Consider the following 15,660-nt stretch of genomic DNA (forward strand, 5'->3'; position numbering starts at 1 on the left):
CATAGAGCCCGACAGACTGCAAGCGACATCTGTAAAATATTAAAATACACACGTTTTTATGGACATAGTTATGAAGTTGTGCAGCTGCCTCCATAACTGTGTCCATAAGAACGTGTGTATTTTGTCGGCCTCTATGTGTTCAGCACTTAAATGGCGCCGTGAATTGTACTACATGAACAATTGTAAGAAGGCAGCGACATAACAATGGCCGGCATGTACACAAAACAACACAAATGTTCATTTTGTATGTACACAATTTCGTTGTTGCCATACAAATACCTTTCACTTCAATGAAATTTTAATATTTTGTTCAAAGTGAAATTTTTTACGCAAAAAATAAGTAAATTGGTAAATATTTTTGTCAGCTTTTTTAGAGCTTTGAATAATTTTACATTTTACATATTAGTAGGATCACTTCTCTTTATTGTCAACTCTACTACTCTTTCTACTGTCGTCGGCAAACATAAAAATATTTTAAAGTTAGCGAGAGCGACAACTGGGGGCCTGCAGTCGTGTAGTCGTGCAGCTGTCTAAATAACTGTGTCCTTAAGAATGTGTGTATTTTAATATTTGACAGATGACGCTTGCAGTCTGTCGCGCTCTATGTGTTCAGCACATGATGCTTTTGCTAAATTTAGTGCAGTTTATTGCCTAGGAGCCTTCGTGGCCACTGGGTGTGTTGCGATGCTGTTCAGATACCTAATTAGCTACCGAACCGTATTAAGTTATAATGCATTTAATGAGAACATACAATTAGTATGGCGCAACAATACAATTATCGAAATGTGATAACAGAACAGCTGGTGTTTGACATTTACAAAGCTCTTATTTACAAATGGCAGTATAAATATGTATGTAAGTTGAGGTTCAAAGAGAAATCGAGTAAATTTCAATTCCATTACTTTGTTATAAAGATATCATTGGCTTATATTGGGTATATATTAAAAAAATAGCAGAAGTGCCAGAAACGCCGCAAATCATGTTTTTTATTTAAACAATTGATTATAGCCAAATAATAGAATTAGTCCCGCAGATTCGATATGGCGTTTAAAAGCTAAAACAGCTGGAAGTTCAAATCGTTGGGCTCTAAAAAGTTTTGTTTTCTAATAATGGCGAATGTGGATGTCAATCATGGTCATAATAACAATGACATCAAAGTTATAAATACCACACACGATGTAATCCCGCCTAATGCAGAATTGCCTTGCAGGGAGTGGCAGGTAATTACAAATGCAAAATCTTAAATAATTTGAAGTTATTCGATTTTTTTCTGCAGGAAGAAGATGTTGTGAAATGGGCTGAAGGTGAAGGATTAGATCACAATGTTATAAACTGCTTGATAGCGGAACATATTGATGGGAGTGACCTCTTAGAATTAACAGAGAATGACATTCGAGACTTTCGTTATCATCTTCAATACAGCCTTACTATGAGTGATATGAAAAAGCTTTGGGTTGCCGTTCGAAAACTTCAAAATAAAAATTCTACATTGCCTCATAATTTTGTACAAAGGAACACATTAGGATTGGCTGATTGTTTTCCGTTTAATCGTCCGTATATAAATCAACAATGCGGTACATCTTCCTGTTGCAATTTAAATGTTTGCAATTGCCATGTTGAACGCAACGGTATTGGGTCAAATTGTTATTATTCAGATGTATGTTCTCCACCGGTTCCTCCAACTTTAAATGGCAGTGCTGAAGAGGATAATATGTCTCCGCCCATGTCAGTCGATGGCCGCGCGACTAATATACCTCCAGAGTTATTCAAAACAGCTATTAGTTTAGGTAAGTTAAAACAGATAGTGAGATTAGACAAACTTGTAATAACATTTATTAATAGACAGCTTTACCAAAACAAAATTTTTCTTTATGTCAGAATAATATACTTTAAATTTAACATAATTCTCTATTTCCAAAATAGAAAGAGGTCCACAACTTTTCTTATACCCCATATATGCAATATAATGATTTCTGGCCTCTAGTTAATTTTTTTATGTTTATTTAGCACGAGAAGTGTAAATATAATTTACTGATAATATTTGGTTTAACATAATGTGATACAATAATAACTGATATTTCGCGTTTTTTTAATAAATAATAGTGAATGAGAATAATTAAATAATTTAATTATATTCGTTTAATTCATCAACAGTGTATCGTGTCTTTAATTTCACTATATTCATTTGTGCCTTAACTTAATACTCGACTTGCCCCAAAAAAGCGTGTAGTATATAATTCCACGCTGTTCCAAAGTGCATAATCTGCCCTGCTCCAAAAGTGGTTTCATTCAAGATGTCCTAATTTATATGATGACGAATTTAAAGTGGGTGTACCGTGCACAGGATGCAACATATGTATGTGTCTGAAATTCTGATCATCAATCAGATATGGACTTTGAAAGTGAAGATGACGATATAGGAAAATTTGAAAAAATCTTAAAGAAGAGGTAAAGTACAAGACGGCTCAAGAAACAGACGATTCGACGTTCTGCACAATAAATGACGAAGCCCTCACCAGAATAATGGGCACCTGTAATTGCTCGCCAGATATTACCATCGCTAGCGGTGGTTTGATAAATAGCATAACCTGGCGACCGAGTTGAAATTCAATTCAAAGCAAAATCCTTTAAATCCATTGGCTAAGATGGAATAAATATGCGGATGCTAAAACACCTAGGCTCGACGGAAGTAAATTACCTAACCAAGGTCTCCAAGCTGTCGCTGACCGCTTGTCAAATACTACTTAAAATAAAATTATAAACGCCCAGATAGTTCAGGCCATGTCAACTAAAAACACACCTTGGGAGAGGACGATCCTCGTAGCATTGGCCTTGTCAAAAGCCTTTGTCACAGTCAATCACACAACGCTAATTCTAGACAAGGAACAATTCACGCTCCCTAAAGGGTTGAAGAAGTAGGCTATGAACTAGCTGAAAGACGGCAATCATCCGTACTGTTTCGAAGTAAACATTTCCAATTGAGAAGAATTAAACAGAGGATTCCGCAGGGTGGTGTCCTCTCGTTGTTCCAAAGGGAATTTCTATTACCTCGTACGCCGATAATTGATTAATATTGACGTCGGTCAACGGAAGCGATGACATGTTCTCAAAAGTAAACTCTCTTTTTTCGTAAAGGTCGAAAGAACAGCTTGTACGATGAGAACTGTCGTGCCGCGATGGAGAGAAAGCGGACAGCCTACCTCGCAATGTTGCGATTGACCACAACACGAGCGAGGTGGGAGAGATACCGAGAGTTGAAGAGGGAAGCGAGAAGCATATGCAGACAAAAAAAAACAATTGAGAAGTAAAGTCCTTTCTCGACGAACAAAAAACAAACTCTATAAGTCTCTCATTATTCCCGTCCTGCTATATGGTGCAGAGGCATAGACAATGACATCATCTGATGACTCGGGCTTAGGAGTGTTCGAGAGAAAGGTTTTGCGGAACATTTATAATCCGGCGAGTACTATAGTTGATGGAATGATGAGCTGTACGAGATATACGACGATTCAATTCCCACGACAGCCGGTTCTACGCACCGGAATTGATCCGGATTTCATCCGACCAAGGGCTGTTCTTTCGGCGATCTAACCCCGTTTGGATCGGTAAGTGTTAATTTGTGTTTGTCGTCACTGGAGCAATGCCTTGCAGCAGGGTTGCTCCGTATCCTCCTGACTCGCGCTGGCATTGAGTCCAACCCGGGCCCAGAGTAATTTTTCTGCTGAGTATGCGCAAAACGGCTCCATCCAAACTCCACCTCGGTCAGGTGTAACACATGCAATGGATGGAGCCATCTTAAGACCTGCTCAGGCCTTAAGACTCATAGGGAGTGGACCACGCGTTACGTGGCCCCATGTTGCCTGCGCAATACTGCGACCCAAGCCTCTACGGCTGTGCAATCCGCACATAGTTCGCGCGCCGCGCCGCCACTCAATCCGAGTGGCCAACAGAGGACCTCTACGGTCCCCAGGAGCTCAACCAGGCAACATAGTTCCCCCTCTGACTTGTCTTCTTCTGAGTTTTGCCGGTTTCAACGTTATACGTAAAGATCGCGAGCGAGATAATGGTGGTGGCCTAGCCTTCATATTGCACAACACCGTGCAGTATCGCCTAATCGATGAAGACATTGACCCCAGGGATACTACCCTAGAATGTCAGGGTATAGCTATCCGCTCAGGCGATGTCGAGCTCGAAATATTTAATATATACATCCCCCCAGTTACATGTTGCCCAACAGGATATCACCCGAATATAGGTGCGCTACTTCGTGGTGAAAACCGTCTGGTACTAGGCGACTTTAACGCGCACCACGATCTTTGGCATTCCTGCCTGTCAAACGATCGTAGGCGGAACAGATTGACGATTCGACATTCTGCACAATGAATAACGAAGCCCCCACCAGAATTATGGGCAGCTGTAATAGCTCGCCGGATATTACCATTGCTAGCGGTGGTCTGATAAACAGCATAACCTGGCGACCTATGCTAACTCTCGCATCAGATCATCTGCCCATAATTATTTCGATCGAGAAGCCTCGTGATTCTGTTTCTGTGGACAACCGCACCTACTTTAACTTTAACAAAGCTAATTGGGTCGGCTTCACAGAATTTTCTGAGAGCACCTTCAAAGCTCTACCTATTCCTATGGACGTATGCGTTGGCGAACGTCAATTCCGCAAGGTGATCGCAGCAGCTACCGCTCGCTTCATCCCGGCTGGAAGAATAGCGGAAATCCGCCCCAATTTCCCCAAGGGATCTCAATTTGGAGATTCGGCGTATGGTAAACCAACATAAGCGGACGAAATGGATAGAGCACCTGAAGTCCTGTAACCTCTCCACCGGAGTGAGTAAGCTTTGGGCTACTGTCAAAGCTCTGTCTAACCCGAAGAGACATGACGACCGAGTTGAAGTTCAATTCAATGGTCATGCCTCTTCGGACCCGAAGAAGTGCGCGAGCTATTTTAGCCGGCAGTTCACACTGCACCCTTCGGTAGACAAAGCTAAACGATGTGTTAACAGACGGCTGCGCAAAATGCCAAACGACGGCGTGCCACTTACTTTCACCGATGAGGAGGTTCAGGGTGTCATCAACAAAGCAAAATCATCCAAATCCATTGGCCCTGATGGAATCAACATGCTAATGCTAAAGCATCTAGGCTCGACGGGAGTAGGATATCTCACCAAGGTCCTCAATCTGTCGCTGACCACTCTTCAAATACCCGATGTGTGGAAAGTCGGAAGAGTGGTCCCACTACTGAAACCTGGGAAACCCGCCAACAAAGGGGAATCTTATCGACCGATAACTCTCCTCTCCCCAGTAGTGAAGGCACTTGAGACCTTGCTACTCCCGAACTTCACTCACCACCTGAGCCTAGCAGGCCACCAGCATGGATTCCGAAAAGTGCACAGCACCACCACAGCACTTAGCGTCATAAACGCCCAGATAGTTCGTCGCCTCAACCAGAAATCACCCTGCGAAAGAACGATCCTCGTAGCATTGGACCTGTCGATGCAGGACATCGAAACAACTACGCTCCCTCCAGGGCTAAAGAGGTGGACCATGAACTATCTGAGCGGTCGCCAGTCATCCGTACTATTTCGAGGTAAAACATCTAAACTGAGAAGAATTAAACAGGGGGTTCCGCAGGGTGGTATCCTCTCCCCACTACTGTTTAACTTCTACATCTCGAAACTCCCACAACCACCAGAAGGAGTTTCCATAACCTCGTACGCTGATGACTGCACGATATTGGCGTCGGGCAATGGAATCGATGCCATGTGTTCGAAGGTAAACAGCTCGGTCGGAGAGGTACCTTTCTCGTTTCCTCACTGCACGAAATCTCACACTTTCCCCCACCAAATCCACAGCGACCATATTCACAAACTGGACGAAGGAGTATAGACTCGAGCTTAACATTGCAGTCGACGGCGTCAAAATTCCGACTGTCAACAATCCTAAGATTTTAGGTGTAACTTTCGACAGTCTATGCTCCTTCTCTCCTCATACGACCGCGATTATCGCCAAAGTACAGAGCCGCAACAAAATCCTCAAGTCGCTAGCCGGCAGCACATGGGGAAAAGACAAAGAAACGTTGTTGGCAACATACAAGGCAATCGGCCGGCCGGTCCTCAATTACGCAGCCCCCATATGGGCGCCTGGATGCAATGGTACGCAGATGAGGAAACTACAGACCTGTCAAAACACTGCACTCCGGACCATTACAGGATGTCTTTTGATGTCTCCCATTGAACACCTCTACAGTGAGACGCTTATACTCCCAGTTAAGGAGCATAATGAACTCCTCTCCAGGCAGTTCCTGCTGGGATGCTTTGACAGAAATCACCCCTGCAGTCATCTGCTTGGAGCGGAACCGCCTCCTAGGAGCATCAAAGGTCATTCCTGGATTACGTCGACGACGTCGTACAGTACGCCGACCGGACTTCGGACGCAACTAACTTTCGACAGGTACTGACCGCCATTCACAGCGGAGCCATCAACACCTTCACCGACTCCCTTCCCGTGAATGGCGTTCTTGGAGTCAAACCACCATCCATCGCAGACGAAGAGCTCCAGCTGCCGCGAGAAACGCATGTGACCCTTGCGCAACTTCGTTCTGGATACTGTAGCAGGTTAAACTCCTACTTATCCAGAATAGACCCTGACATACCTAATGTATGTCCTGCATGCAACGAGTCTCCGCATGACACTGACCACCTCTTTGCATGCCCTATAAACCCCACCCATCTAACACCCTCCTCCCTTTGGTCCGACCCCGTCGAAACAGCACGTTTCCTGGGCCTACCGTTAGATGACATCGACGACAACACAAATGACATTTACCATCCCAACGGGGATTAGATTTCCGTTAAAACAACAACAACAACAGATATACGACGACATTGACATAGTTCAGCGAATTAAGAGACAACAGTTGCGCTGGCTAGGTCATGTTGTCCGGATATAAGAGAACGCTCCAGCTTTGAAGGTTTTCGATTCAGTACCCGTCGATGGAAACAGAGGAAGAGGAAGATCCCCAGTGCGTTGGAGAGATCAGGTGGGGAAGGACCTGGCTGCACACTTGATATCTCGAATTGACGCCAAATAGCAAAAAGAAGAAACGGCTAGCTCGCTGTTGTTAACTTAGCTATAACCGCATAGTAAAGAAGAAGTAGGACGAAGAAGTACAGACTAGACCTTAACATTGCAGTCGATTACGTTAAAATTCCGAGTGTCAACAATGCTAAGATTTTAGGTGTGATACCAGACAGCCTATGATCCTTCACTCCTCATTCGAGCGCGATAACTGCCAAAGTACCTGCTGGGGTGTTTTCGCAGAAATCATATCTACAGTCGTCTACTTGAAGCGGTGCCGTCTCGTAGGAACGTCAAGATATCTTTCTTTAACTATGTTGACGACATTCAGACATTAACACCTTCACCGATTCCCTCTCAGTAAACGGCGTACTTGGAGTCGAATCAAATCAACCAAACCCATTGTATTAGATGTGAACGGGTTTTGTAAGTCGATTTAGCCATGTATACGCGAACTAATACCTCAGTTCCCCAAGATATCGATCGCAAACTTTGCACACGTCCTTCTCTTACCAAGAAACAGCTCATTTATCTGATTGATTTATCAAAATGAAGTCCTTGTATGGAAAACTTTTTTATTTGACAAATTATCTTCATGAAATTTGGCATAGATTATTATCCAAAAATTTATCCCGAAGAAAAAAATTCAGATCAGAGCACTATAGAATAAAGCTGTCATCAAAATCATTTTTATACTCTCGCAACATGGTACTAAAGAACTCTGTAACAGTTGTGTTTAACATCTATTGTAATACTAATAGAAATAGGTATAGAATTATATATATACTTAAATGCATAAATGATCAAGAAGACAAGCCTGGCAGAATCCTGTCTGTCCGTTCAAACGATAACTTGAGTAAAAATTGAAATTAAGATACAAAAGTTATTTAGTACACGGCAAAATAGTATGAATGAACATCTGTGGCTTACAATGTTTTAAAAAGTGTGCTCGCCCAATGAGCGTGACATAGTATTTTGCCTTTGGGTGAAACGTATACCTTGGCAACTATTTACCCAATTTCAACCAAATTTTGTACACAATACTTTAATTTTCTTTTGGTACGTTGAGAAAATGAACTAAATCGGGGTAAAACCACGCTTTAAATTACTAGTAATTCTTTCCTTTTCAAATATACTATATATGTATGTATGTAAATCAAGCACTAATGAAGAGAGATTAAGGAATATTATACAAACGCGTTCGAAGAATGGTCTGCAGTTCCCATATGTAATGCTCAGTCATTTGGTTCCTTCCGTACTTTACTCTCAATCTTGCTTAATTCAAGTCAAGCTTAATCAAAGCAACTCTCATCGCTAGGACGTCTACTAACAGTGGAACTCCATCTTCCGTTCTCTTCATACCGCTGCGGATGAGACGGTAGGTTACTACCGCCCAAGCAAAAATAATTCATATGATGATGAATGCCGCAATGTCACTGTAGAGAAAAACGCTCCGTACAACCACCTTGCAGCCAATTGTGACGAGGGCTGTGAAAGAACGGTACCGCGTCAAGAGAAGGGAAGAGCGATTGGAGCCGGCTTCTTTAAAAACAAGAATGGAAACCAGATAACAGACACACAGAGTACTCTTGAAATGTAGAGAGAACTGCTAAATGGAGAAAGCAGTGCTGCGACGGATGAAGAAGAATCCGCCACAACAATCTGCCACGATAACATTGTCATCCCGCCACTCGACCAAGGTGAGGTCAAAACAGCTCCAAAACGAGTTTAAAAAACTAGAAAAAGAAGCGCAATAGGTTGGTCTTGTGGTGAGTGTGGCCTGCCGGCCACATGCAAAGATTCCTCGCGTTTTGGGAATTACGATACTATTGACCTATGTACATTTGAAAAAGTTAAGGACTTTGTATATCTGGGAACCAGCACAAATTCCACCATTATGGGTAGGCAATTGAGAAGCAGTTCACTCTCTCGACGAAAAGAAATTACGCTCCATAAGTCTCTCATTATTCCCGCAGATTATACAGCGCAGAAACATGGAGGATGACGACCCGAGATGAGAAAGCACTTAAAGCATTCGAGAGAACTGTTCTTCGCAAGATCTTGTTTTGTGGCGATGTTTTGTGTTCTCGGCCCAGACCGACCTACAACCGTGGGTGGCAAAGAAGAGAAATAATATGGTTCCTTCCGGTTCTACAAAATTTTGAAAGACTAAAACTAAAATGTTTTTGGCATGTTGAGTTTTTTTAGATAATACCGAATTGAAAAATTTAACTGAAATGAAGTTTTATTGTAAACGTTAATATAAGACTTCACACTTCAGGTGTTCTAAATATAAGAATTGTATAACGCTTATTGCAATACACATTAGGTGCTAACTGTATTTTTATATTAATCATTATTTTTTGAATGCGATCGCCATTTCGCTCATTCTAAACGATTTTTGCTTTGCAGGTTACTCATTTCTTGTCACATGGATAACATCCTTTGTCATGGTCATAGTTCACGAGCGTGTACCTGATATGAAGCGTTATCCGCCATTACCGGATATATTTCTTGACAATGTACCGCACATACCATGGGCATTCCATATGTGTGAGATAACGGGCACATTATTGTTTATCATTTGGTGCTGTGTTTGCATCTTCCACAAATATCGCCTTGTTCTTTTACGACGTTTCTTTGCACTTGCTGGAACAGTATTCTTACTACGATGCGTTACAATGTTGATAACATCGTTAAGTGTACCAGGCACACATTTGCAATGTAATCAAAATGATTACGCAGTTGACGATACTGAGTAAGTAGATCAAATTTATATTTTGAGACTAAGGTACATAAATTATGCTCTGGTTAGTAATTGTTATCTCACTCGTACAAACTAAATATAACAAGAAGCACTTGCGTTGCAACCCTTCGCTAACATGTCCTTCAACGCATGGGCAATTGTGTCTGCTTCTCTGGGCGAGTGTTGCCCAGATTTGGTTCATTTTGGGAATGCGGATAGATAATTATCAGGAAAATATGCTTCTATGTTTCATAAAGATATCTCACGGATTAACCAATATTTTCGATAAAAAGTCATATTCGGTATAAGGGGGCTTGAAAAGTTATAGTCCAAATTCGACCATTTTTAGTTGAAAGGTGTTACACTGTAAAAGCAAGGAAGGATTTGTTCAAAACTTTATATCGATATCTTCATATATAATTGATATATCTGTTTTAAAATGAAAGAAGTATGGTTGTGGTCCGTTTGTGTCAATTTGCAAACTGTAAGATAAAAATGTCAAAATAATGTTACGAACTTTTTGAAAACCACGCCCATTGAAACATGCGCAGCTTCGTTCTGCACACCGTAGCTGGTAAAAATTCTACATATTCAGAATCGACCCCGACATATTAAACATATGTCCAGCATGCAACGAGTCCACGCATGACTCTAACCACCTTTTTGCATGCCCAGCTAACCCTATCTGATACCCCTCTCCCTATGGTTCGACCCTGACAAAACAGAACGTTTCCTGGGCCTACCGTTAGATGATCTCGATGACAACTTATCTGAATCTTACCACCCTAACGGCTACTAGGTAACGGGGACTTCTTTCAAGCTTCATTAATATTTGGCTTAACTATTTTTTCATCTCGGAATACATTGCACAGAATATAATAATTTTGCTCACCTAACGGTATTTTTGGCACCTAAAACTAATCGAGATAGATATGTATATACGTATTTTCATAAAGTATTTAAAAGCCAATGGCTTTTTTTGATAAATTAATCAATTGGGAACGTTCGTAAAAAAAAATAATAAATAAATAAAAAATAAAGACAACATATGCGCTTTAAATACTTCAGCCTGGATCATTTTAACATTAAAACATTGATTTAATTAAACATTTTACCGAACAATTAAAACTATTTGCTTGTGTTTTTTTGTTTTTCTACTTGTAGTCTCTCTTTAATTGAAGCTTTGCAGCTACGTATTTCACGTGCCTATACGATTTGGAGTGGACTTGGTATGTCTATTCAAGGTGTTCGTACGTGTGGCGACTACATGTTTAGTGGACACACAGTGGCTCTAACTCTTTTGAATTTCTTCATTACAGAATGTGAGTAAACATATAATAATTATTTTATATACCATAAAAAGTTACTGTAAACATTTCATTATAATGAGTATCTCAGAACACTTATACTTAGTACCTTTATATATGTTCTTTATATATTTTTATGTTTATGTTGTCAAGTGGTCTTTAAAGTGATAAATGATAAATAGTAATCAAAGAACCAGATTTTCTAAAATGTCTCTCCCTGGTTGTATTAAAATTTGTAAAGGACTTAATAAAATTGGAATTGTAGGAATTCCTTACCCTTTTCGTGTTGGTATTAAGTTATTGTGTTGTTTATAGATAAGGGCTAGTTAAATGAAATCCATTAATTTCGCGTTAAATTGAAAGTTTTATATAGCATAGTTCAAATCACCAAATTTACGTTAGATGTGCCCGGTTATGTTCTATAACTTTAATTTTCAGGTTATTTCACAATGCTACTCTCATATAAATCCTCCTCCTTATTGTTTATAACATACAGTCAACTCTCATTAATTCGAAACTCGAGGGACTCTTAAAATATCACGAATTATCGAGTGTTTGAAATATCAAATGGTTCGTAATTTGTGAGAGAATTAATTAATATTTCGAAAGAACTCTGTTACACTGGATTACTTCAAAGCACATTGCTTCTGCTCAGATTGCTCAATAACTTTTTTTAAGAGTAAAAGTGCCTGCAATGCTTTTTCATCACTTTCGTTTTGTAGACAGAAGCTTTGTAAGGTATCCAATGAGGATCTTGCTCCCTTAACTAACACCTCTGCCAAAGATTCTGATGTATCGTCCTCATGTTCATCGTTACTGTTTTCGTATCTGTCGCAGATAAAATTTCGTCAACGGTTAGTGAACCTGAGACAGCAACATCTTCATCCACTTGAACAAAGTCAGAGCCCACAGCGCTGATGTCAACTAATGGTTCCATTGCTGGTTCTTTATCATTCATAAGTATTGGAAGATCTTCTTTTAAGAAACCAGATTTTTTGAAGTAGTTGAGAATAGTTAGAGGTGTTACAGATCTCCATGCCTTGTCAATCAGTAAAATAGCTGTCAGAACCGTGATATTTGCTGTTTGTCGAGAGATTCTAAAACGAGCTTAACAATTTCTTTGCGATAGAACGTCTTAAAATTACGTTCGAATTAAAACGTCGTTTTGTTATATACTAATGATTTTTTCGATCAAATTACCAAGTGCATAAAAATGTATTGATTTAGTTAGAAATATAAAGATATTCTGTAGGGAACTCGTGATAATTTTGAATTATAGCAAGGTTCGAATTATCGCAGATTTGAATTAACGACAGTCGGCTGTATTATAATATGAAAATATACATACATACATACATATGTATATCCGGTTGATGAGTTCAGTTGCATTCCGAGTGACTGTCTGCCCAGTCGTATGTCTATGCAAACGATAAATTAAGTAAATATTGGGATATGTTGATGAATCTTGATACACATGTTTCTTGGCACCCAAGGGAGGTTGGTATTGCAGATGGACATAATCGCATTATTGCCGCGCCCACAAAATGCTATTAAGCGAAAACCTATAAATTGATATAACTAAGATTCAAATATAGCGTTGTTTGCTGTCCCTATCGGTCTACTTTTGTAGTGTTCTATTGAAAAACCCTGTATTTAACATTGGAATGGACGATTTCACCCTACTTCCATATGCTATTTCCGCTTTAGAGTATATAGAGCGAGAGCCATTGACGGTATCGAAGTAATACTTTGCACGCGGAGTGTATTTAATGTGCTTTTCAATCTTACGTCCAATCGGACTATAACTTTTCAAGATACCTAATATGTGGCCCTCAATGTTTGTGGATGACTTTTTACGGAAAATATTGATCAATTTCTGTGGTACCTTAAAGAAAGTCAGAAGCAACTATTTCTGCAAAAATCTACTACCCAACTGAGAAGTAAATTCAGCAACTGGTGGCGGTGCTTTTAATAAGCACACTCTTAGAATAAATGAAGAAAACTATTGTATTTTTATCTCAAAGAATGAGACAACAAAATTGAATTCAAATAATCGTTGGCCTAAAATATTTATTTGTTAAAAATTTCCTTTTTAAATTATATAAACTTTATATTTGAAATAAGAGTTTTATTTTTTAATAAGTATGTACATATGTATATAGGCAGTATATGACTTCCAGTTGTATTAATACCATGCATATCAGTTTCAGTATGCTTTAGTATTTCTTTACAGATTCATTAAATTGTGCAAATCTGATTTGGGATTAATTTTTTTTCTTTAATCAGTCCCCATTCTTAAGCTGCTAGCTCTCTTCTTATAATTTAAATTTTATCACAAAATTATATAAATTTGTTCAGGTATGTACATATATATTTTACCTTTATATTCTTTATTACATATTTTATTTATTCTGAACTTGTTGGCGTGACTGCGCTCTCTATTAGATTAAAGTAACCTTTTTTTATCCATTTAATTTTTATAATTATTGTTACAGCGATTGTATATAATGTATGCAACACTTCATATTTTCCCATTAAAAATATACATATATCGCTATCACTATTTGCGAGCGCAGACAGTGTTCGGTCACTTCCGAACTTAGCCCTTCCTTACTACATATTTACTTTTCCAATTTTTTAGCAAATTTAATTGAAACTGCAGAAGAGATATTTTGTACTCTAATTAGATTAATTTACAAAGTTTATGGGTGAACATTTTTTTTTGGATTGTAGAGTCGTATATATGTAGATCATTACACTAATTATCAAAATTTTTTCTCTACCAAAACAGATACACCTCGGAACTTGTATTTTTTACATACTATGACCTGGCTTTTAAATATGTTCGGTATATTTTTCATTCTTGCTGCGCACGAGCACTATTCAATAGATGTGTTTGTCGCTTTTTACATTACATCTCGCCTTTTTCTTTACTATCACACACTAGCCAATAATCAGGTATGTATATTATATAATAAATAAAAAATATATGCAATTAATTTATATTGACATTCACAATGCAACAACAGGCGCTGATGTCGCACGATTCAACACGAACACGCATCTGGTTTCCGATGTTCAGTTACTTTGAGAGTTCTATTGATGGAATCGTTCCTAATGAATTTGACACCATTGGAGCTCTCTTTGATTGCCTCTGCCAGCTTGTTTTGAATTTTAAAGACACTTGTATGTTATCAGCTCGTCGCATTTGGATCGAAGCTCCGCAAATATCATTGAAAAGCGAAAATATACCATCACTTTCCAACGTACCAGATTCACTAAAACTTTTAAAGAAACAATCCAACACACTGACTCAGTTACAAACGCAAACACTAGAGGACATCGGAACATCGATATCGGCCAATACCTCCAACACACTGACTTCATCACAGCCTGTTTTTGACGTAAGCAAAAAAATGACGCATGGAATTTTGAACTCATTTGGATCGGCTGCTGAAAGTCCTATAACGAAATTATCAGGATCATGCAATAGCATTCATGGGGACAAGAAACATCAGTAATTAACAAACAATCTCAAACATGCACAAATTGGCATTTATGGTATTTAAAAAGTATTTCCAGCGATAATAAATTAAAATAAGTTTTTAAGTCGTTGCATTCCCTATATTTAGTTATGCAAATACATATATATATCTGTGTACTACCTTGTATAAATGTGGAGTCCTATTTATCAGTGGTAAAGGTCAGCCCTAACCCTTGTTACAGATTTCCATAAAGAGTAATATACGTCTTACTCCTTTTTAGAATCTGAAAGTGAAAATGAAATTTATTTGAGCAATATCATGGTTTCCATCCACTAATACAAGGATCGGTTTATCAATATCACATCCTTCTTTAAAAGTTAGCGCTCTAAATTGAAAAAATCAAATCCGTTTACGGACAGTAGGCGTGGTTGTGCTAAGGTAATGTCAAAACTATATCAGTTTTATCAGAAAAGATATGTTATCAAAAGTAGAGCTTTTTCCCATATAACTCTTTCATAAAAGAATATGAATTTATGTCGAAGAGTCCTGGTAGGGAGAGAGAGCCTGATTCGCTCGGGTTCTTCTCCACCTGGTCTTTCCAATAGAGTGGAGGTGTTTCTCTTCCTCTGCTTCCCCAGCGGGTACTGTGTGGAATACCCTCAGAGCTGGAGTGTTTTCATCCATTCGGACGACATAACCTAGCCAGCGTATCTCTTAATTCGCTGAACTATGTCAATGTGGTCGTATATCTCGTACAACTTATCGTTCCATAGACTACGGTATTCGCCGTTGCCAATTGTTGAGGCGAATGATATCAATATCATCGACGTACGTCAGCAGCTGTACTCTCTCTTGATTATGCCATCTATATTTAGTTCTGCAGCTCGCTTTATTTTCTCAAGCAATAGATTGATTCACACGATAGGGAGTCTCCTTGTTTGGAACCTCGCTTGGTATTTAAAGACTCGGAGAGGTTCTTTGAAATCGACGAAGAGGTGGTATGTGTTGATCTTCCTTTCACAGGTCTTTT

General features: G+C 39.2%; 1 protein-coding gene across 1 annotated transcript; it reads left to right on the plus strand.

Moving 5' to 3' along the window:
* The first annotated feature begins 818 nt into the window (after positions 1-818).
* LOC126762092 (ceramide phosphoethanolamine synthase) lies at positions 819-14,820 on the plus strand. The gene is made up of 7 exons (XM_050478590.1): positions 819-934; positions 1,009-1,220; positions 1,277-1,787; positions 9,505-9,850; positions 11,003-11,160; positions 13,937-14,103; positions 14,175-14,820. Exons 2-7 carry the CDS (start codon positions 1,110-1,112, stop codon positions 14,664-14,666), a joined length of 1,785 nt encoding a protein of 594 aa, XP_050334547.1. The 5' UTR covers positions 819-934; positions 1,009-1,109; the 3' UTR covers positions 14,667-14,820.
* The last annotated feature ends 840 nt before the right edge of the window (positions 14,821-15,660 follow it).

Source organism: Bactrocera neohumeralis, chromosome 6, assembly GCF_024586455.1.
Source record: "Bactrocera neohumeralis isolate Rockhampton chromosome 6, APGP_CSIRO_Bneo_wtdbg2-racon-allhic-juicebox.fasta_v2, whole genome shotgun sequence".
Classification (NCBI taxonomy): Eukaryota; Metazoa; Arthropoda; class Insecta; order Diptera; family Tephritidae; genus Bactrocera; species Bactrocera neohumeralis.

Coding starts and splice junctions, on each gene's coding strand:
- LOC126762092 (XM_050478590.1), top strand. CDS start 1,110: ATGGCGAATGTGGATGTCAATCATGGTCATAATAACAATGACATCAAA. Junction 1,788..9,504: donor CAAAACAGCTATTAGTTTAG/GTAAGTTAAAAC, acceptor TTTGCTTTGCAG/GTTACTCATTTCTTGTCACA. Junction 11,161..13,936: donor GAATTTCTTCATTACAGAAT/GTGAGTAAACAT, acceptor CTACCAAAACAG/ATACACCTCGGAACTTGTAT.